General features: G+C 40.8%; 1 protein-coding gene across 1 annotated transcript in view; it reads left to right on the top strand.

The window, feature by feature from the left end:
* Positions 1-7,588: 7,588 nt before the first annotated feature.
* gpr37b (G protein-coupled receptor 37b) overlaps positions 7,589-22,066 on the top strand; it is a 29,197-nt gene continuing 14,719 nt past the window's right edge. Inside the window, exon 1 of the mRNA XM_041781138.1 lies at positions 7,589-8,998. Within this exon, the coding sequence (XP_041637072.1) occupies positions 7,970-8,998 (1,029 nt within the window). The 5' untranslated portion in view covers positions 7,589-7,969. The remainder of the gene's footprint in view (positions 8,999-22,066) is intronic.

The raw sequence follows: 22,066 nt of genomic DNA, 5'->3' as shown, positions 1-22,066 counted from the left end.
TCATTGTACCACATTTGAAGTCACTGAGCTGTTCAGAATGACCTATTTAGTACCACCAATATTTGCTGCATGGCTAGGTGCTTGATTTTATACACCTGTTGCTATGGGTCTGATTGAAACACCTGAATTCAGCGGTTAACAGGTTTGGCCAAGCACTTTTGTCTGTATGGTGTACATCATAAACATGTTTCTAAAACTGGAGTCTCAAATCCTGGAATCTGATTGATTTATTCTTTTATTTTGAAGCTCTCTCAGCTTTGTTCCTGTCTTTATGTGCATGAAGTTTTCTGCTTTGTTTACCCTTTGTCAGTAACTAATCGTTTGGTTTCTAAACATCACAGCATTTGTTTCTGTAATTTTCATGTATTTCTGTGCGTGCATGATCCATTTTCAACACACATAGCGAGGTCATGAAATCTTCATGGTCCTTGCATGTTCTCCTTGCAGCCTGCATGCCCTACTAACCTCACTCTGTGTTGTGTGCGTGTGCTCCTGCTATGCATGCATCGACTCCATTATTTGTGTTTCAAGTGCGTGCGCGCCTGGTGTGTGCCCTTGATGTCCCTCAGCGTCTGAACCGTCGAGTGTTTCCATGCATGAGTACATCTGCGAGAGAGAAAAACCTCTTCTTCTTTTATCTCCACCCACACACGCACACTCCAACAAGCAGCAGAGTCACCATGGGACCACACACACTAACACACACACAATAGTCATGATAATTACATGTGAAGTGTTGCCCTGTGCCTTCACAGCTGATTAAAACCATGTGGGAAGTTGTTGTGATGGTATTTTCAAGGTCAGATAAACAGTGGGAAATGAAGTATTTAACCTGTAACATTAACTGAGTCATTAGGGTTGCCAGGTTTGACAAATATACCCTTTAACGTTAATTTAAATGAAGCTACTTACTTTGTCACTTCAAAGTAAAATTAACTGCTGGAAAATGAATTAAAAGCCTCTATCTGAGAATTTCCAATTCATCCCAAAGCATTCTGGGAAAATTCTCAGTGCTTTACATGAAGAAGTTTTTCCCTTGAAGTCAGGTCCAGATGAAGATTTTGGCATGAGTTATCTATCTTCAGTACCCTCATCCCCCATGCAACTTGGCTGCATAGGAATGTGCAATGCTTGTGTTTGCCTCCCTGGATGGATTTGGCTCCAGTCACCTATTTGATGTAGAAGGTCACCAGCTAGCCGTCTGCTAATGTTTGCCAATTCTCTCCCCCCTCTCTGTGGGTCTCTCTGCATGACTGCATATATTTTTCAGAAAACACACATGTCTGCACTTGTGTTTGCATACTTTATGAATGATTTTTACATTTCTATAAGCTTTAATGTTTCATTCATGTGCATGTTTGCCCTGTCAGTGATTTGTCTATTTGACTTTTTCTGTACTTTCCCTTTAACCTGACATAGTTTGATGTAATGTTTGTGGTCTGATACTAAGCGGTGTGAGAGGTCCATTTACAGCACTCAGAACACTTGAGACATAATGTGCCCATTTCATTTACTCCTGAGAGGCTCTTGAATTATTGACCGAGCTACTGTACTGGTTGTGGGTTGTGTTTGTGTGTGTTTTTTGGGATGTAGTTAATCACTGTAGCCTGATAGCCTCGAGTTGTGCATTGTGTAGCTAAGAATCTGTGTCTACTGACACTTTTCTCAGTTATTTATGAGCTTTACCAGCATATTGTGGCTTCTAACTTATTAGTTATGTTGGGAACCTACCATGAGTGAAATAAAATATCTCAAAGACCTGAGGAGACCCTGCAGGGGGTCCAAGGTGATAAAAAGTCTCTCATCTGAGGCCTTTCCATGGTCTACTAGCAGCTTTGTACAACATCTGCCTTCCACTCAGTGCTCAATGCTCCCAGCTTCACCTGAAAGGTCAGAACAGTCAGCCACCAGGCAGGTCTAGTAGAAAGGGTTTCTCCTCATTGAGACACCCCGGCAGTAGTGCTGCAGGTATCCAAAGAAGGACATGCAACTCATCTCCCTCCTCCCGAAGGACGTTACAAGCCCTACTCTTATCCTCGAGCTGATTCTTGATGCCAAAAGACTATTAACTTGCTGGAACCCTGGAGGACTTTCAACTTGCTGGAACTGTGGAGGACTTTCAACTTGCTGGAACCGTCAATGACTTTTTAACTTGCTGGAACTGTGGAAGAGTTTTAACTTGCTGTAACTGTGGAAGACTGAACTTGCTGGAACCGTGGAAGACTTTTAACTTGCTGGAACTGAGGAATACTTTTAATTTGCTAGAATCGTGGAAGACTTTTAACTTGCTGGAACCGTGGAAGACTTTTAACTTGCTGGAACTGTGGAAGACTGAACTTGCTGGAACCATGGAAGACTTTTAATTTGCTGGAACTGTGGAAGGAACCCTAATGAAAGCATTTCATATGCATTGTCTGCTTTTGTGTTGTAGTTTGCTCTGCTGGGTAAAAAGTTTATTGTAGTTCAGTTTCATAACAGTTATTTGTTTTATTTGTTTGAGTGTCATTGATTCTGCTTTATTAAATAAATTCTATCACACGAAAAGAAGTAGTCTGTGATTATTGTCCATATACACTGTAATAATATGCTACACTGTGAGACCAAACAGTTAAAGGTTGTTAAAAAAATGAGTTGCGTTGACTTAAAAAATCCAAAATAGCTAATTTATCTCTATTTTTCTGAGTTGACTGAACTTGTTTTTAGTTTTAAATAAACTGTACTCAATAATTTTAAGTATTTTTTTGTCATCGTAGTCAAATTATTTGACGATCATCCCTAAATCTACACAGTTTTCCCAGAATGCCTTTGGAGCATTAGGCACTTTGCACCATGAGTGAAGTTACTGACTCAGTTAGTGAAGAGACACCTGTAGGGAGCAGCTACGTAAACGACACTGGCTCTGGTCCCACATTGGGTTTAGGAACTTGCTATCTTCAAAACCTCTTATCAAAAATAACAGATATTGTGGCAGTTAATTTATAAAGCTAGTTTGAAATAGAGTCATAACACACTTTTCTGCAATTACACTTGAACCCACTCCCTCACACTTCTATAAAAGCAGCCATCCTGCTTTCATCATCATTGTTTCCCATAAACATGCCCGTAAAATCATCTCCAACACTTTATGTACATGTGTAATGCAATCACAGTACGGAAACGGCAAGATTATTTACCTCAGTGGGAGGGGAAGGAGAGAAGAATGGAGGAAATTAGTTTGATGGAAGACCTTGTGGTGAAAAATAGCAGCACTTCTGCCATTTGGATGTACTGTGTATCAGAACAGATGGCTTGTTACTCAGTAAAGCATTCAAACAGTAGAAAGAACCAAATACTTAGATCATAGCTGAAATGTAAGCTAAAATGATTGCTTATTTTTTACTCATTGTAAAACATTACTGAGCATTTTTCTCTTATCATACAGGCATTAATGTAGAACAGGAGACCACTGAAGATCTGCAGGTGTATTTCATATTCACCATTTAATAAAGTCTCAAAATAAGAGTTTCAATCAATGTTATAGGCCTTAGATCACTTCAAAGCCTCCTTTTATGTGAGAGTGGACTTTATGGAGAAATGATTCACTTATTGATTCATGCAGATGTAAAACAAGTCACAATCAATGTTCACACCCCTACAGTTTTATCAAACAGAAAGTAGATGAAGATCACTTTTCATGGCTAACAGCTACTTCACTTCAGAGCTGAAATGTGTGTGACGCAGTTCTGATGGGTTCTGATGTTCAGATTCACTCATTCACTTCATTCACTTTACTCAGAATTACTTATTCAGTCCACTTTAAAACCCATTGTTGCCACCCATTTTTCCACATTTGTCCCACTTTTAACCCATTTTTTTCTTCTTTCACCATTTTCTGACACTTTGAGTCAGTTTATTCCTTCAGGTTTTGCCCCATTTTTTGCCTTTCTCAGCCCATTTATACACCTTGTATCCACATTTTAAAAAACTAAATTTTGCCAATTAAAACAAATTTTGCCACTTTGTACCTGACTTCATTACCTTTTTCCACCAGTTTTGTCCCTTTTTAGCCAATTTTTGTCACTTTTTAACTGCGTTTCACCAATTTTTTGCCTCTTTCAGCCTTTTTTAACGCAGTTTTGCTACCTTTACCCTTTTTGCCTCTATGTACACAATTTCACCACTTTTTTCCTTCTAACTTTAACCCATTTTAATCAATTTTTTGCACGTCTTGCCTTATTTGTAAATTATTTCATTATTATTTTAGTTATTTGAGTTGCCACTGCTTTTTTTCTAGCACCATGGCATTTGTGCAAACCATGGCTTAGCTATGAAGTCTGACATTACTTTCAAATGGTTTAGTCAGTGTGCCCATCCACATCGTTGTTAATATTACAAAAAAAAAAGAAGTTATTCTATTTTCAGAAAAAGGCTTTACATTTTAAAAAAGGCTATGTTGTACTACATCATTTATAAATAAAATTCATTTTTTGTTTCTTTGATAAGAGTGGTTATTTTTCAGGTTTAATATAGAATATGGTTATCACAGATTAACTTTACAATGGACCATGATTTCCCTAGCTATGCTAGCTACAAAGTTAATGTAACAATGCAAGCCAATGTACAGTGCTCAACAAAATTATTAGACCATCACCCAAAGTAAGCTTTATGCCACAACTGACCTAAATTAACAGCATTGGTAATTACCAAAATCATTTGTAATGTTTCTGCAATGGTTAATACACCAATATGTAGAAGCTCTTTAACCCAAATGATATTTTTAATGCTAAAATATCATTATTATTGTTATCCATGAATTTTCAAATTTACTGATTTACATAAAAACTGAAAAAATAGTAAAGCACATTAATATTTCTTGATTAATTTGTCAAATTATAGTTATTTACTTGCATTCCTGAACAGAAAAAAAATAATGTTTTAGTGGTTGAGTGTTATGCTTGATTCATTTCTGACTTCTCAGAGAAGCCCAGTGAGCCGGCTCAAATTTGGGTATAAAAAGGTGAATTCAATTTGAAATTCCTCATTCCTGTTCAAAATGGTAAAACATGGAGTGCTCACTGAAAATGAAAGAGTCCGCATTAAATCACTTCATGATGCTGGATGATCTCTGAGACAAATATGACAGGTGGTCTAATAAATTTGTTAAGCACTGTAACTATGTAAGCTTTAGCTTTTTGCAACATGAGCTTAGGCAAACAGCTCATTGCCAATGCATCTAAAGCTGAGCAAATATAGAATCAGCTAACATAGGTAATACTCCTCTAGCTTTAGCTATGTTACGTTTTTGCATGAATAAAATATGGGTTTATGAAGTTTGCAAAACTGCAAAATGTGTACAGCCTTCAGCTATGTTACCTACAAAGCCCACATAGCTTATGTAGCTTACATAGTTATCGTAGCTAATGTAGCTCTTCTAGCTTTAGCTATGTAGCTGTTTTGCATGAATAAAATATGAGTTTATGAGATTTGCAAAACTGCAAACTGTGTACAGCCTTCAGCTATGTTACCATACATAGCTCACATAGCTTATGTAGCTACATAGCTAGCGTAGCTTCTCAAGCTTCTCTAGCTGAAGCTATGTAGCTCTTTTGCATTGACAAAATAAGGGTTCATGATGTTTGCAAAACTATGGAATGTGTAGTCCTCAGCTATGTTACCATACGTAGCTCAAATAGCTTATGTAGCTTACATGGTTATTGTAGCTAATGTAGCTCCTCTAGCTTTAGCTATGAAGCTGTTTTGCATTGACAAAATATGGGTTTATGAAATTTGCAAAACTGTAAACTGTGTATAGCATTCAGCTATGTTACCTACGTAGCCCACATAGCTTTTGTAGCTTACATAGTTATTGTAGCTCCTCAAGCATCTCTAGCTTAAGCAATGTAGCTGTTTTGCATTGACAAAATAAAGGTTCATGAGGTTTGCAACACTCTGGAATGTGTACAGTCCTAGTCTATGTTACCATATGTAGCTCACATAGTTAATGTAGCTTACATAGCTAGCGTAACTTCTCAAGCTTCTCTAGCTGAAGCTGTGTAGCTCTTTTGCATTGACAAAATAAGGCTTCATAAGGTTTGCAAAACTATGGAATGTGTAGTCCTCAGCTATGTAACCATACATAGCTCACATAGCTTATGTAGCTTACATAGTTATTTTAGCTAATGTAGCTCCTCTAGCTTTGGCTATGAAGCTGTTTTGCATGAATAAAATATGAGTTTATGAGATTTGTAAAACTGCAAACTGTGTACAGCCTTCAGCTATGTTACCTGCGTAGCTCACATAGCTTATGTTGCTTACATAGCTAGCGTAGCTGCTCAAGCTTCTCTAGCTTAAGCTATGTAGCTGTTTTGCATTGAGAAAATAAGGGTTCATGATGTTTGCAAAACTATGGAATGTGTACAGTCCTCAGCTATGTTATCATACGTAGCTCACATAGCTTATGTACCTAATGTAGCTATTGTAGCTAATGTAGCTTCATTAGCTTTAGCCTGTTTGGACTGTTTACAAATCTTTTTTAAAAGTTAGTTAGGTTTTTCAGTTAAGTTTTTTTGACATTTCACCTTGGTATCCTTACTGTTGCCTTAATGCTAACCAACAAATGTGATCAGATTTTATTTAAAAGGTTTTGGTGTGTATTTCCATCCACTCAAGGAAGAGGTCTGCAGCAACACTGTCTTATGAAATAGCCATACAAAAAATTGTGGTCTCAAAATCTCATCCTGCTTTCTTGCGGTATCCAATACTAAACTATCTATATCTTTACTTAAAATATTGAAAAAAGTCTTATTTGAAGCTGTTAAATCTTCGCTGACACCTATCAGCTGGCATAAAAAAGAACTTTTAGGGGAAGTACGTTCTTATTTGCTTTCAAAGGTCATAAAGAAGCTTCAGTATTTGTTTCAGTCTGTTTCATATCAGTGAAAAACTCCAAACTGGAGCTGGAACACAGATCAGAATTTCTTCTGGTTTTCAGAGTCCTTGTTTTAGCCACACAGATCACATCAGGATGATTATCCTACAATAAATAGTTTATCTGTTCAGAGTTGTCTTCGGTTTGAATCAGATGGATCTATCTCCCCCTTCTGTCAGTTTTCTCTCTCAACAAATCAGATGAGAAGATGAAAAGGCACGATTCACTTTTTGTCCAACTCCATCGATATCACAGCGCCGCCTGTGCGTAAAAACTCAGAGCTTGGTAATATATTTATTAGCACGTCTGTCGGGCGTGGCTGGCTTGTCTGCCTGGAGGGGGGGAGAGGACCGTAGCCGTATAGTCTGCTCTGGGGGCTGCTGGATGCTCCGTGATGGATGAAGAGTGACAGATCGGGGTTAGCCGCCAGGGGAGCACCATTTTCTTCCAGCGCACGGTCTTCAAAAAAGGAGGTATAAAGACGCTGGACGCGGAGGGAGGAAGGGACAAGAAACAGACCCATCTCCACCCCTCCTCTTCCTCCCTCTCTCTCTCTCTGACTCTCTCTCTCCTCGTCCTCTCGTGCATCACAACATAGTGGGCTTTACCAGGACTGCACCGCATTGACGCTTCTGCTGTTGCCGCGACCCAACCCACCAAACTAACGCAGCCTCAGGCAGAGAGAATCGCCTTTTAGGAGGCTGGAAGCTGTGCGTTTTTGCAGACTCTGTGCCTGGATATGCAGCGTTTCCCCCTTCTCCTTTCTGTGATTCTTTCTGCGTGGATTCGCCGTCCTGTTCGGTGATGTCAAGACTTTTAAAGCAGGAGTGAATCTTGGAGGTGGGGGCGTTTTTTTTTTTTGTTTTTTTTTTTGCAACTACTGCATAGTGCACAGCAACAAATTTGGATCTAACTTGCAAGTTTGCAGGGCTCACATCATGGATGCAGCTGGTTTCTTGCAAGAGTGAGCCCCTTCTCTTTGCTGCCTCCAGAATGGGTGTTGACTGAGGTACGAGGATGCACTTGTAAGGATTAAAAACTGCGCGCAATCATTCCTGGATCATGCAGATTCTGCAGCCTAGGACGTTATTTGTGTTGTTAGCACATGCATATGTAATATTACCGCTGAGATATAATGGGGAAGCACGGAGCAACAGCAGCACATACTCTTCCAGGAGTTTGCATGGGTCACTCCGCGAGAGTCATCAAATTAAAGCACGGGACCGTGCGCTCTCGCCGGGGTACGCCACAGGTGCGTCCCCGGCGGAGGGCGCGATAATCCGGGGGACTCTTAACTCCACTCACCCCTGGAAGAAGGTGGTGGCAGAGGAAACGTGGCGGATTGGACACAACAAACGCGACTTTAGTAGGACTGTGACACCCGCGGAGGATCCCAACGCGGGCTCACATTGGGGCCTGACGCGCCACCATAATAGGAGGATAAAGTTGAATGGCACGGGGACGCCAGCAGGTGGACACTACAATGCGGCTAAGCTCTCTTCAATGGGAAGGGGAGATGGAGGAGGGGGACCCGAGGAGGGCGACAGGCACAAGAGAGGCACAAAAGACGAGCAGAAGAAAGCCTGGAAGAGGTGGGGGAGAAACCGCCAGAATAAAAGCGCGGCGGCTTTGGCTCAACCTCACGCGTCACCCTGGGAACCCGTCCCCAAGCCGGTGGCCCTCACCTCCACCGATCTGCCCTTTGATCTCTTCACCAGGAGGCCGGAGTTCTTCACTTTCAGGGAGGAGAACCCCTGGGACGCCACGCCGATTACCCCACCAAACTCCAACGACTTCGGGGACGAGATCAAGAACCCCTTCTACCCTGTGACGAGTGAGACTTATGGCGCGTACGCAATCACGTGCGTCTCTGGGGTTATCTTCCTGGTTGGGATAGCGGGGAACATCGCCATCCTGTGCATCGTGTGCCAGAACTACTACATGAAGAGCATCTCAAACTCGCTGCTGGCTAATTTGGCTGTGTGGGATTTTGTCCTCATCCTCTTCTGCCTGCCTATGGTGGTGTTTCATGAGCTGACCAAGTCCTGGCTGCTGGGGGAGTTCACCTGCAAAGTTGTGCCATATGTGGAGGTAAACTGACTTTATATGCTATCCTTCGATTGTAGCCTACCTGTAATATGTCATGAACTATTACAGCTCTTTTACCAGGGGCACAACTAGAAGGTTGACCAGGGGGGCCTGGGCCCCAAAATCTGATGGCCACCTCAAAATCCTTTAATTTGCTATTTCTCTCTCAGAGTTGTGTTCAAATATCTTTTAGGGCCATGCTGCAATGGTCTGCCAGTGTTGCTTGAATTGCAGTGCAGTACATTTACTTTTATTTCTGCTATAAATCATAAAAAGCTATACTTCAAACACCTATTTCAGGTTCTGCGAGGTTGAACAGGGATCACATGTGAACAGTCCTTTTCAATTCCAGCCACATATTCTCTATTGGATTGAGGTCTGGGCTTTGACTCGGCCACTCCAGGACATTGACCTTGTTGTCTTTACAACATTTCTGTGTAGCTTTTGCTAGTAGTCAGGTCATTGTCTTGCTGGAAAATTAATCTTCTCCCAAGCCATTGTTCTCTTGCAGACTAAATATGATTTTCCTGTAGTTTGCAGCATTCATTTTACCCTCCACCTGTATAAGTCTTCCAGGGCTGGCTGCTGAGAAGCATCCCCACAGCATGATGCTGCCACCACCATGCTTCACAGTGGGGATGGTGTGTTTGTGGTGATGTGCAGTGTTTGCCAAACATAGCATCTTGTCTGACGGCAAAAAAAGCACCATTTTGGTCTCATCAGACCAAAGAACTCTCTTCCACTTGACCATGGAGTCTCCCACATGAACTCTGGTCGGGATTTGATTTGAGTTTGTTTTTTTTTTTTGTTTTCAACTGGGGCTTTCTGTTTGCCACTCTGTAGAGCTTTGACTTGGTTTCCATCCCCTGTCTTCTACTTTTCAATATAATTTCTCTTAGTTGCTTGGGGTGTTCTTTTGTCTTCATGGTGTAATAGTTGCCAGGTAGACTGATTATCCAGTGACTGGACCTTCTAGACACATCTCCATCCATATGTGGGTTCTCTCCATGTCCTCTAGCTCCCTCCTACAGTTCAAAAACATACTTTAGCACACTGGTTCCCAACCTGGGGTCTGGGACCCCTTTGGGGGGGTGCCAGAGATTTCGTACTAACTAAAATCATGATAAAACACTTCTGAATAGTTAATGCAAAGATCTCTTGATAAGAGAACCTTTGTATGGGGCTATGTTATACAGATTTGAACAATGAATAATTGTAGATTTTATGTTAATTTTTGACATCCATGTATCCCCGTTATTTGTGTGGGTCCTGGGGGTCCTCTACGATACAATTAAAACGGGGCTCATAGGAAAAAAGGTTGGGAACCACTGCTCTAGCAGGTTAATCTGTGAGTCTAAATTGCCCATACGTGTGTGTGAGCTTTAGTGGCTGTTCGTGTTAATCTTTAAGCCCTATCATTAACTGGTGACCCTTCCAGGATGTACTCCACCTCTTGCCTATGACAGCTGGGATCAACTTCAGCTCCCCATGACCCCTAAGGGATCAGTGGTATAGGTGATGGATGGATGGAGAAAAGGGTGAATCCGTGCTTTTTGTCAGCTATACTGTGTACACAAGTGCCCTGATAGGGCCGCCCCAGTTAGAACATGCCCCTTATGAAGTTGTTGTTAAAGTTTGTAGAGGCGCCTGCAGGTTTGCCATTTGACAGATGGAAACTGAAGCTCAACTAGTATCATTTACATGTCAACATCTTTGTCTGAATGTGACTGCACCTCAAGAGTAAAAACAGACAGAATCTGTTGGGGTAAAATGAAACTCATTCAGTTAAAAACCTCTGACTGGCCAGTAGGTAAACAAGCTATAGGGTATCACTTTAGCTGATAACAAGGGGACTCTGTTTGACACTTATACACCTGTTTGAGAGGAGGAAGCCTCACCCAGGCCTGGAGGCACATTCACAAACATGCAGACATGAATGCACACCGAGCTGTAAGGTAATATCCCCTGTCCACTTTGACTTCTACTCACTCTCTCACTCTGTCTCTTCTTGCTTTTGTCTCCTGTAAATCTGTGTTTGAAGATGCTGCACGGATTATTTACACTAACCTTCCCTTTGTGTGCTCGCTGCAGCTACACCAGTGTCACATTCACCCACAAGGTGCTGCGGTCTAAAAGGGGGTCTTAAGCTTGTTTTGAATGGCTGCATTGTCACAACCTGGCTTAAGGAAAAACACAAAGGGGGATTTGAAAGCTTTATCTTAACCCAAATGCATCTTAAATGAAAGAAAACTGAATGCGGTGGAGTTATGGGTGGCGCCTGAGGTGCATGAGTAAGTGCTAGATTTGCTGTGTGCTGCAGCAAAAATAAGGAGGGCAGAAAAATGTAACCAAACTCCAAAAAAGAGTAGATTAGAGGAGAGATAGTTGCTTTAGCTTCTGTAGCGAGGCAGGCCTCGCCCTCCAGAGAGTCCAGACAGGCTGTTACATCTTGCAGTGATGATACAAGCAGGTGAAAGGTGTTTTATTACCTTCATCTGGCTTCCAGGATAGACAATTGGCTTTTTCATGAGTGTTTTCACACATGGGAAGACATTTTTAGGTATTCAGTGACAGAAAGAGGACGCATTTCTCCGGTGTTTTGAAAGCAGGTGTGCAGCCTCTTGATTTAAGAATAATTGCTCTCACAGTTCTGCAAGAAAATACTTCACTTCAAGAGGGATATAAATATGATTTGGGACATGGCTCATGCACATTTTTGTTTTCAGCTCTTTTTATAGATTAGCCGCACACTGGGTAATTTTCAAATCATTATAGGTTTCAAAAACATGGAGAACAGACACACATGGACAGTATCAACTGATATTTAATGACATAATCCTGAAAATGCATGCACTAGATCAGGGTTTCCCAAACTTTGTCAAGGCCAGACTGCAAGCTACATGGCTCACTTTTCATGCAGCTACACAGCTCTAGCTACATTTTCTTAAGCTCACATTGCTAAAGCTAACTATGTTTGGCTACATTAGCTACATAAGATAAGAAAAGATCATACAGGATAAGATTGAGAGGAGAATCAGCCTGATAACTCACTGAGTGTTAGTCAATCACTGCACCACCAGTTGTGTTTGTGGCTGTTTGCCACTGATTGGGGCCAGGTGTGGCAAAGTTATATATAGTCCTGGGCTGCAGCACTCTGTGCTGACTCATTATCTCACCATTAGAGGTATTGAGACAATCTCCTTGTGTTTCTTCGTGTGAGTGTGAAAGTTAAAGGTCACATAAGCATTGTCTAATATATTTCTTGATTACATTCTATGAGAATAACTAGTTGCCTAGGATTAAAGATTATTGGGGCTGGGAAGCATTAACCAGTGTTTTGGGTTCTCCTTTTCACACCAGTCTGGTGATCTTTGCTTTCTTATCCAAAGATACATCAGTCTCCCTAGAAGCTTGCATTCCCTTCAGCTGCACAGCAGCAGTGGTTTAGTTTCCCCTTTTCTCAGTATTGTCAGGAACTGGAGTTTTCAGCTTTGGGCTAGTTTTCTTGAGCTTTTTGTTTTCCCCCTTTTCCCATTTATCACTTGCGATTTAGTGGTTATCCTTCTGGGATAACTTTTAGAAACCTGTTGTCTGCAGTTGTGTCCCACTGCCCCTCCCACCTGACAAAGATAGGGTAACGTAGACTTTGATGTCCCCAGAGGTAAATTTGTCATCGTCCCACAGTTACAAAATCAATAAACTCATAAAGTTAATACAAATGACATACCATTTCATCCTGTAGCAGCAGCAATTTTCCACATGTAAATAAGAAAACATCTGGCAGCAGTGACATACTATTGCACAACTCTTTGGCACATCTTACATTGCCTGTTATTCAATAATGTTCTGGACGTGGGCACAAATGCATGTTTGTATTAGTTCAGTCTGGTTTGAGGGGCCCTCAGTCTTCTTCCTGAAGGTAAGAGCTGAAATTCAGAATAGAGAATGTGGGTTGGATCAGATACGATTATCTGGGCTCATAGAGTGGTTGTAGAGATGGGTACCTGTTATTTCATGCTATCTGTGATTTCAGCTGAATAGATAACAACCATGGCAGGCTGTTGTCTTGTATCTAATGATGCTTTCCAGGACAGCAGAATAAAATAACATTAGCTTCTGCTACACAGCTAACATAGCGAAGGCTAAGCTCACAAAGCAGCAACATTAGCTATTTGGCTACAGTCTCTACGTACCTACATTAGCTCTAGTTTCATTGCTGAAGCTCACAGTGCTAAAGCTAACTTATCTACATTCGCTTGTGTAGTAAGGTTAATTACGTAGCTAGCGTAGCTATGTTAGCTTAAGCCAACAAAGCTCGTTTCACTATTTTCAAAGTATGACATTGTTGACAGCACCAGACATTTTTGAATAATATGAACAACCCCACCCACCACCCCTGCCTTTCCACTTCAGCTAACAAAGCTCACGAAGCTAAAGCTAGCTACAGTTCATGTAGTTACCGTTGAAACCGTATACATCATTTAATCCAAGATTAGACCTCTGACTTTTTTCTGTTTTATTCATGAAATATTGCTTAGTCTGTGATGTCTGTGGTGCAGAATGTAACTGCCCTATCTAAATCTAAATGTAAATCTACGTGTATATGAAGCAAGACTGTCTTGAAAATGATTGGCTATCTGCCTTGTCAGCCGTTAATTAGCCATCTAAGCATACCCAAATGCTGAGCATGTCTTAACCTACTTTGATTGGTTTTACAAACTTTAATATCCTTAAAGTGAGGTATGTGAAAGTGCCACACCACCGTTATATATTTTCTATTTGGCCCTCAGTGGAAAAAGTTTGGACCCCCCTAATTTAGGATTTAGACACCCTTAACCGGAGCCAAATCACCTTTAAAAGTTCCTCCTGCATACATTTATATGCAGCATTAACTTGCTTGCATTTGCACCGTCTTATCGTCACTCTTCGTCAGCAATATTCCTCCAGCTCCCTCTCGCTGACCACATACTGTAATACATGTACAGTATCTCATTTCATTTGCAAACACCTTGTGAGTGCATGTGTTTTAATTAATGGGGGATCAGAGAGACTCAGCCCCCTCTGTGTTATTTCAGATGAGCTACCCAAGAACCGCAGGATGTTTTTTAATAACTTGCAGCACAAATGACAACTTTGAAAGCAGCGCATGTGTAAGGGGATGTACATTTTGTGGAGCATATCTATCAGTATGTTAGTGGGTTCGGTGTGTTTGTGTGTGTGTGTGTGTGTGTGTGTGTGTTTTAAAACAGGCTGTGAGTAATGCTGCCCAGGGCTCACTCTCTCCCAGTGGAACATTCAGGGAAGCACACAGACATGCACATACTTTCACCCTATGGAGTGACTTTATTCCTCACTTAACCTAAATTCACTCACTAGGGACGTGAACATTTGGCCTGAAAAAAAGACACAAACTCAGTCGCACATGCTTTAAAGGTACACAAAACACTGTCACACACAGGCACATCCATGCAAACATTAACCAGACTTCACATGTGCATTCATGCATAAATAGAAGGTGGTATAGATATAATATCAGAGCCTCCCATGGCGATGCCTTCAGTAAACCTTGTTCTATTCAGTGTTTAGTAGAGCGTGACATTTTCCAAACATCAAAAAGAAAGCAATTTTTAGGTGTAAGATGAAGCAGGAAAACTAAGGATGCTGCACAAAATAGAGATGTGGGCTGCAGCCAGACTGTCAGACACGCTTCTGTTTTATGCTGCAGATGACTCCTCTAGGAAGTGATGCTCAGAGCAGCAAAAACAAGCGAAACAAATGTGCAATAATTTGCTTTACACCTGCTGGCCGCTTAGGAGGAGCCTTGAAAGTAGGCTAAAGTAGAAAATAACAAGTGCAGTAAGCATTTTATAAGCTGGAGGGAGGACTGAGTCATTTTCCAAGGTTCATTTAGAATCACCGTAATGAAGAGATTGTAAGAACTTTTTGTCTCATAAACTCTAAAGGAAGACGTGCTAACCAGTGCTGGGAAATTAAACCTGGTTCAAAGTCTCAAAGTCATGGAGAAGATAATTGCGATGGAATAATTAATTTGTCACATGATTTGTAGCACACATTTTTTCATCTGGTGCATATTTTAGTGTTTTCAGGGGTTTTTTGCTCATTTATTTCTATTTTTCAAATGTGTTAAGAGTGTTGAAGTTTGATGAATACATGCGATGCAGATGTATCAAAATTAATGAGTATTATTGTTCAATAATCGTGATCTGAGTACCAATTTAAGATTATCATGATTATAACTTGTGCCATAATTTCTGCAGCCCTATTGGTTAACCAGATGTTAGCTGATGTTTAGCAGCATAAAATCATAGTAACAGACAACATCTACAGCCCCAATAACAATAAAGTTGGTGCATGCTGTAGAATATAAATAACAACACAATGCAAATCTAATAAACCCATATTTTATTCACAATAGAACATAAACAACACATCAGTAGTTGACGTTAAGACATTTTTCCATTTTATAATGGTATTTTAAATTGTGATGGCAGCAAAAACACATCTAAAAAAAGTTGGGATGGGGCAACTGAAGGCTGGAAAAGTGAGAGGTACTGATGAAAAACAGCTGAAGGAACATTTTGCAACTTATTTGGTAACTGGCAACAGGTCAGTAACATGACTGGGTATAAAAGAAGCATTCTAGAGAGGCAGCGTCTACAAGAAGTAAAGATGGACAGATGTTCACCAGTCTGCAAAAAACTGCATCTAAATATTGTGGAACAATTTCAGAAAATGTTCCTCAGCGTGAAATTATTAAGACTGAGAATATTCCACAATCTGCAGTATGTAATATCATCAAAAGAGTCAGAGAATCTGGAGAAATCTCGGTACACAAGGGACAAGGCCAAAGGTCAGTATTGGATGCTTGAGACAAAATGGAAAACTGTTCTGTGGTCAGATGAATTATCATTTGAAATCCTTTTGGAAAGTACGGACACAGTACTGCAGACTTAAAAGGAGTGACCATCCAGCTTATTACCAAAATCCCGCATTTCTGATGGTATGTGGTTGCATTAGTGCCTATGGTGTGGGCAGCTTGCACATCTGGAAAGGAACTATCAATGCTGACAGTATATAGAAGTTATAGGGCAACATGTGCTCTCATCCAGACAACATATCTTTCAGGGAAGGCCTTTCATATTTCAGCAAGACCAAGCTAAACCATATACCACATCCTTCACAACAGCATGGCTTCACAGTAGAAGAGTCCAGGTGCTGAAGTGGCCTGCCTGCAGTCCAAACCTTTCACCAATAGATAATATACTGCGATGAAAAATCCAGCAAAGAACACACAGGACTATTGAGCAGCTAGATATCTACATTAGACAAGAATGGGACAACATTCCTCTCTCAAAACTCCAGAAACTGGTCTCCTCACTTTCCAGGTGTCAGACTAAAAGAAGAGGTGATGCTACACAATTATAAACACAGTCCTGTCCCTACTTTTTTGAGGCATGTTGCTGCCATCAGATTCAAAATGAGCTCATACTTTTCACTCAACAGTAAAATGTCTTGGTTTTAACATCCGATATGTTTTTATGCTCTATTGTGAATAAAATATGGGTTTATGAGAATCATTTACAAAGGGATAATATGCTGTTATGTTACCATCATGGTGTATTTCTGTTTATATGGTAATCATCCATGCTATTATTGATCTAGTGACCGCTCCCATTAGTAGGACGTACCAGCTTTGTTTTTTCCTAACCCTGATTTACAGCTAACAACGTCCATCCCATCGCCGGACATAAATCTTTCAACTCTCTCAAGGCTCATTCAGTCCTTGGTGGTGTATTGGCCTTTACACTAACAGGCCATCTATCATTGTTACCGTTTGCTGTGTAGTATGAGGCATAAGGCAAGTATTAGTGGATTTAGAAGTCTCAAAAAAGTGTTTTCTAGTGGCAGAATATAGTACAACCTTAGGGAATTTTCATGCCCCTAATTGTAGATAAAAAGGATGATATCATCTGCATAAAAGCGTATTTGGGATGTGAAATTGAGTCTTGATCTGCTAAAATGGTGCACTAAAAGTTCCACAGCTCAAATATTTCCCTCAAATTCTCCCTCTGCATTTCTCTGTAATGCTCTATCATGTCACACTCAACTCTGTGGTGAATCCTCCGGTTTATTTTCCACACACTTATCTGGCTGCTGCTGTGCTGTACAATACTGTAGGCCGTCTTTGCCATGGTACAGTGGGCTTCAGCATGCGGAGGGGGAGAAACAGATTATTGAGGCAGAACAGGAAATAGGCTGAGGAAAAGTGAGAAAGTGATAGATTGGGAAAGAGGGGGGAAAGAGAGTGAGCTGCATGGAGCCACACAGGGCCAGAGGTAGACCCATGTATTGTGCTGGAATTGGCGGTAATGGCAGGACATACATCAGCTTGACACGTTCACATTTAACTCTCTCAACTCACAGGAATTTGGTTTCTCTCCACGGCTGGGTGAAGTCCTGGAATATGTGGTCATTTCACAGTGACCAGGAGAGCTCAGGTTCCTTTGATTTGTTACCTTATTCTAAATTTTAATCATCAAGTAGTAGCTGAAAAAAGGCCTGGTATATAGCAGTCACAGTCTGTCCAGACTTGTCATACAATATGGCAGCTTGGTCTGTGCTCCTATACTTCAAAGTATGATGATGTAGATTATTCACTGAAGTCTTGATAGGACTTTACATCAGGATTTTAAATTTTTAGTCTTCGGACTGATGCAATGATAATTAACACTTGACTGGTATTGATACCAATACCAGGATCTATACCAATCTCCAGTACTGTCTTAACTAGGAATTAGGCATTGGCGAGTATGCTTGTCAGAGCAATCCATACCATGACAAATTGGTGTCCCTAAAGACTGTCCCACATGCAATGGACCGGGTGACTATGTCCACCAAGTCCAGAGCTGCAAAATAGATTGCAATTTCATGGTAACTGCAATATAAGCACTAAAAATAAACACATTTTCAAGTTATACTGAGACCTGGATACAATAGTGTTCATTCTATATCAATGCAGGTGGATAAAACTAAAGCCAGCTATCAGCCACCCCTAAGATTAAGACCCTGTGTCCTTTGATGGCTTTTTTAGCTCTGGTTGAGCCCATGACATCAATTTCAGACCACATCTCACTGGTGCTTACTGTTTCTAGGTCACACATATTGGCTCACAGCACTTCCACTTTCCTTTGCCGTGACCTTTGGGTCACTTTTAAAGTGCTCCTTGTGGTAAATACTTGTTTTTATTCAAGAAAGGTTTACAAGAAAACGTGTCCTGGCATTAGCATTAGCATAGCAGCAGATTTGAAATGAAGGCTGTACCCTTAAAAAAATCAAGCAAAATCAATTTGTCCTTTACCTTTTTGTTGCAAAGTTGATATTGTAATGATATTGTAATGTAAATTAAGTGACTGCATAAATTTTCACCCCCTTCAAGTCAGTATTGAGTAGACTTTTGGCTATAATCACAGCACTGAGTCTGTGTGGATCAGTCTCAATCAGTCTTGCACATCAGGACACCACAATTTTACTCCATTCTTCTTTGTAAAGCTGCTCAAGCTCTGTCAGGTTGCACAGGGATGGAGTAGGAAAAGCCCTTTTCAAGTCCAGCCACAAGTTCTCTATTGGACTGAGTTCTGATCTTTGACTCGGCCACTCCAGAACATTCACCTTGTTGTCTTTAACCATTTCTGCGTAGCTTTTGCTGTACACTTTCAGTCATTGTCTTGCTGGAAAAAATTAATCTCCCTGGCTAAAATTCTTTTGCAGACTGAATAAGAATGTCCTTCAGGATTTTCCATACTGTGGCATTCATTTCAAGCCTTCTGCCAAGAAGCACCCCCACATTATGATGCTGCCACCACCATGCTTCACAGTGGGAATGATGTGTTTGTGGTGATGTGCAGCATCTTGTCCAGTGGCCAAAAAGCCCCATTTTGGTTTCATCAGATCAAATAACTTTCTTCAACTTGACCATGGAGTCTCCCACATGCCTTTTGGCGAACTCTTGTCAAGATTGGATATGAAATTTCCTCAACATTTGGCTAGTGGAGAACCCAGGCAACAGTTGTTGTAAGCAGAGTCTCTCCCATCTCAGCTGCTGAAGCTTGTAACTCCTTCAGAGTAGTCATGGTATCTTGGTGGCCTCTCTCACTAGTCTCCTTCTTGGATGGCCACTCAGTTCGTAAGGACGGCCTTGCACGTGTATCATATTCCTTCCGTTTCTTGATAATGGATTTAACTGAACTCAGTGCCTTTGATTTTTATTTTTCCATTCTCAGACTTAAATTTTCAGTAACCTTATCTCTGAGTTTCTTGGAGTGTTCTATTGTCTTCATGGTGTAATGGTTGCCAGGAACACTGATTAACCTGTGACTGGACCTTCAAGACACAGGTGTTTGTATACTACAGGCAACACTACTGTTTGGGCCAGTCAAGTTCTTCCACACTGAACTAATCAAATCATGTCTTTAGAGCCTTCCCCAAACTGTTGCCACAAAGTTGGAAGCACAGCATTGTCCAAAATGTCTTACTATGCTAAAGCATTATGATTTCCCTTTACTGGAGATAAGTTGCCTAGCCCAAAACCCTGGAAACAGTCCCATACCATTACTACTCCTCCACCAAATTTCACAGTTGGCACAATGTAGTCAGGCAGGTAATGTTCCAAGCATCCACCAAACCCAGACTCGCTCATCTGACTGCCAAACAGAGAAGCATGATTCGTCACTCCACAGAACACTTTTCCGCTGCCCCACAGTCCAGTGTCAGTGTGCTTTACACCACTCAATCAGCACATTCAAACAGAAATGACACTAGAGGGGTATTTTTAATATTTTGATTCACAGGGCACTGTCCAAGCTGCAATTTCTAAGAAGTTGGGAGAAACAATCTCTGGATTATCCACATCCGTTCCCATGTCTATCTGTCCTTCTGTCTCTATAAATCTAGCCTGTAGACACACACACCACACACACATGCATAAAGTCACTAGAGTGTGCTGATCTTCCAGATGGGTGGGATGGCCTTCCCTGTTCTGATCACTGCCCACGGCTCTTGTCCCTCTCTCTCTCTCTCTCTCTCTCTCTCTCTCTGCATCAGCTATCAGTGATTAGAAGCAGGCCTCAGGGGGAAACACACACACACTTACATACATAGAGTATGAGAGCTGTGGACACTCACTGACACATTTGTGCATACTGGCTGACTACACAGATACAGTATCAGAATAGACACTGGATGCACACAGTTTAGTACCACGCACTGGGTCTCATTCCTGCTTCTGCCGTCTATTAGGAACGCGAATCGCAGCTAATTGGAAGATATGTAAATTATTCAGGGTATATAATTAGCAGCAGCTCTACATAATACATGATGGTGAGTCTATTCAGCCAGCTCGTTGTCCATGGATCACTACATATTGTGTTTTATATGATGAGACAAGTCCACACAACAACACAAGCGAAGATTAAGATTGCTTGTTAGTTGCGATTAGCTAAACTGATAATTACCCATGTTAATTAATATTCATGTAAATATGTCCAGGATAAATTGGAGATGTTGGTGAAATTGAGAGAACAGCAGATCAGTTTCAAATCAACATGTCCCAGGTTGGCGTGCAGCCAGATGTCATAGAAAAGAATAGAAGGGAATATGAAGGCTACTGGATTTTGTCTAGCCTCAAACATAACACTCCTAGACAGGGATCAATGACCTGGAACTGGACTTTTCCAGCAGCTACAGCACACTGAGAGCTGAATAAATTCTTAATGTCCAGGGGAAATCTGCCACAAGTCAGGATTTAATTTAATGGAGGAGAAATGTATTGTTTGGAAGTGGGAGAAGACCAGCTTTAAAATTATAAAAGGCAGAGAGCAACAGCAAATACTATATCGGCTTCTTGGATAGAATTGAATTGATGCATGAAGACGGTATATTAGAGCCTGCTGTTCTTGCTCATGAATTTTATTGGATTTACGTTCCAGCTGGTGAGACTGCTTCTTGTATCGATGGATTTAAACAGAGTGAAAGTGACTGAAAGTTAATTTTTCTCTTTGAAAGAAAAAAAGTGTTACTATCAAGGCCAGTTCAGACTTTTCATTTGAATCAGTCTTTCTCAGATGGTTGTGTGGCAACATAATTGGTAGGACTTGACCTAAAATGAACTACTTCTCTCTGTAGTTCAGTGGTAGTGTCCTTGTTTTCAGAATAAAATACACTCTCAATGTGCTTTCAGGAGTTTTTTCAATCAAAGTCCAAAAGGTTTATATACCTAACAGTACCCCCCCCCCCCCATGCATGATAATGACTAGGGCTGAACGATTTGGGAAAATAATCTAATTGCAAATTTTTTTTTCCCAGTATTGTGATTTTATGTGTGATCATTCCTTATGTTCCTCATCTAATTTATTTTACAACAAACACAATCAATATGTTATTCTTTATTATAACCAACACAATATTTGATTAAATAAGGGCTTATTTTTACTCTTATTGTTGTGTTGAAGGAGGGAATTTTTGTCATTCTCATATTTAATGAGAAAAAACTGCAAAAATGAAGAAGGTACAACATTTTGTATAATATTCTAAAATAATGTCACTTGAATGGTTGCATGATATTTAATGCATAACATCTCTGCAGAAAAAAAAGTGTTTTATACTGGCTTTTTGGCACAAATTTCAGGTAACAGAAGTATTGCACCTTCTGCGATTTGAAGATTGCAGGAGGCCCTAATTATGATCTAGTGAGGGAGAAACTATGGTGAAAAGTGGCACCTACCTAACCTTGCAAGGCCAGTGGATTAGCCAGACTATGTCTGTCATCAAGCAGATCTAGCTTGCAAAGCTTCAGTCTGGAACAACTGTGCCAGGTCTGAGAATAAACCCGGCCCAATAAGTGACGTTTAATGTGAATAAGGCACTAGCTACAGGCGTGGTTCAGTTGTACTGGTAGTCAATGGCTGCCACTGGTGTAATAATTAACTTAGATGTAGCTTTAGCATGGTGGTAGCTTCAGCAGAATTGGACCACGTTTCTTTATCAAAACAAGAG

The sequence above is a fragment of the Cheilinus undulatus genome, linkage group 23 (genome assembly GCF_018320785.1).
Source record: "Cheilinus undulatus linkage group 23, ASM1832078v1, whole genome shotgun sequence".
NCBI classification, from domain to species: Eukaryota; Metazoa; Chordata; class Actinopteri; order Labriformes; family Labridae; genus Cheilinus; species Cheilinus undulatus.
This window is presented reverse-complemented; position numbering and strand designations above follow the sequence as displayed.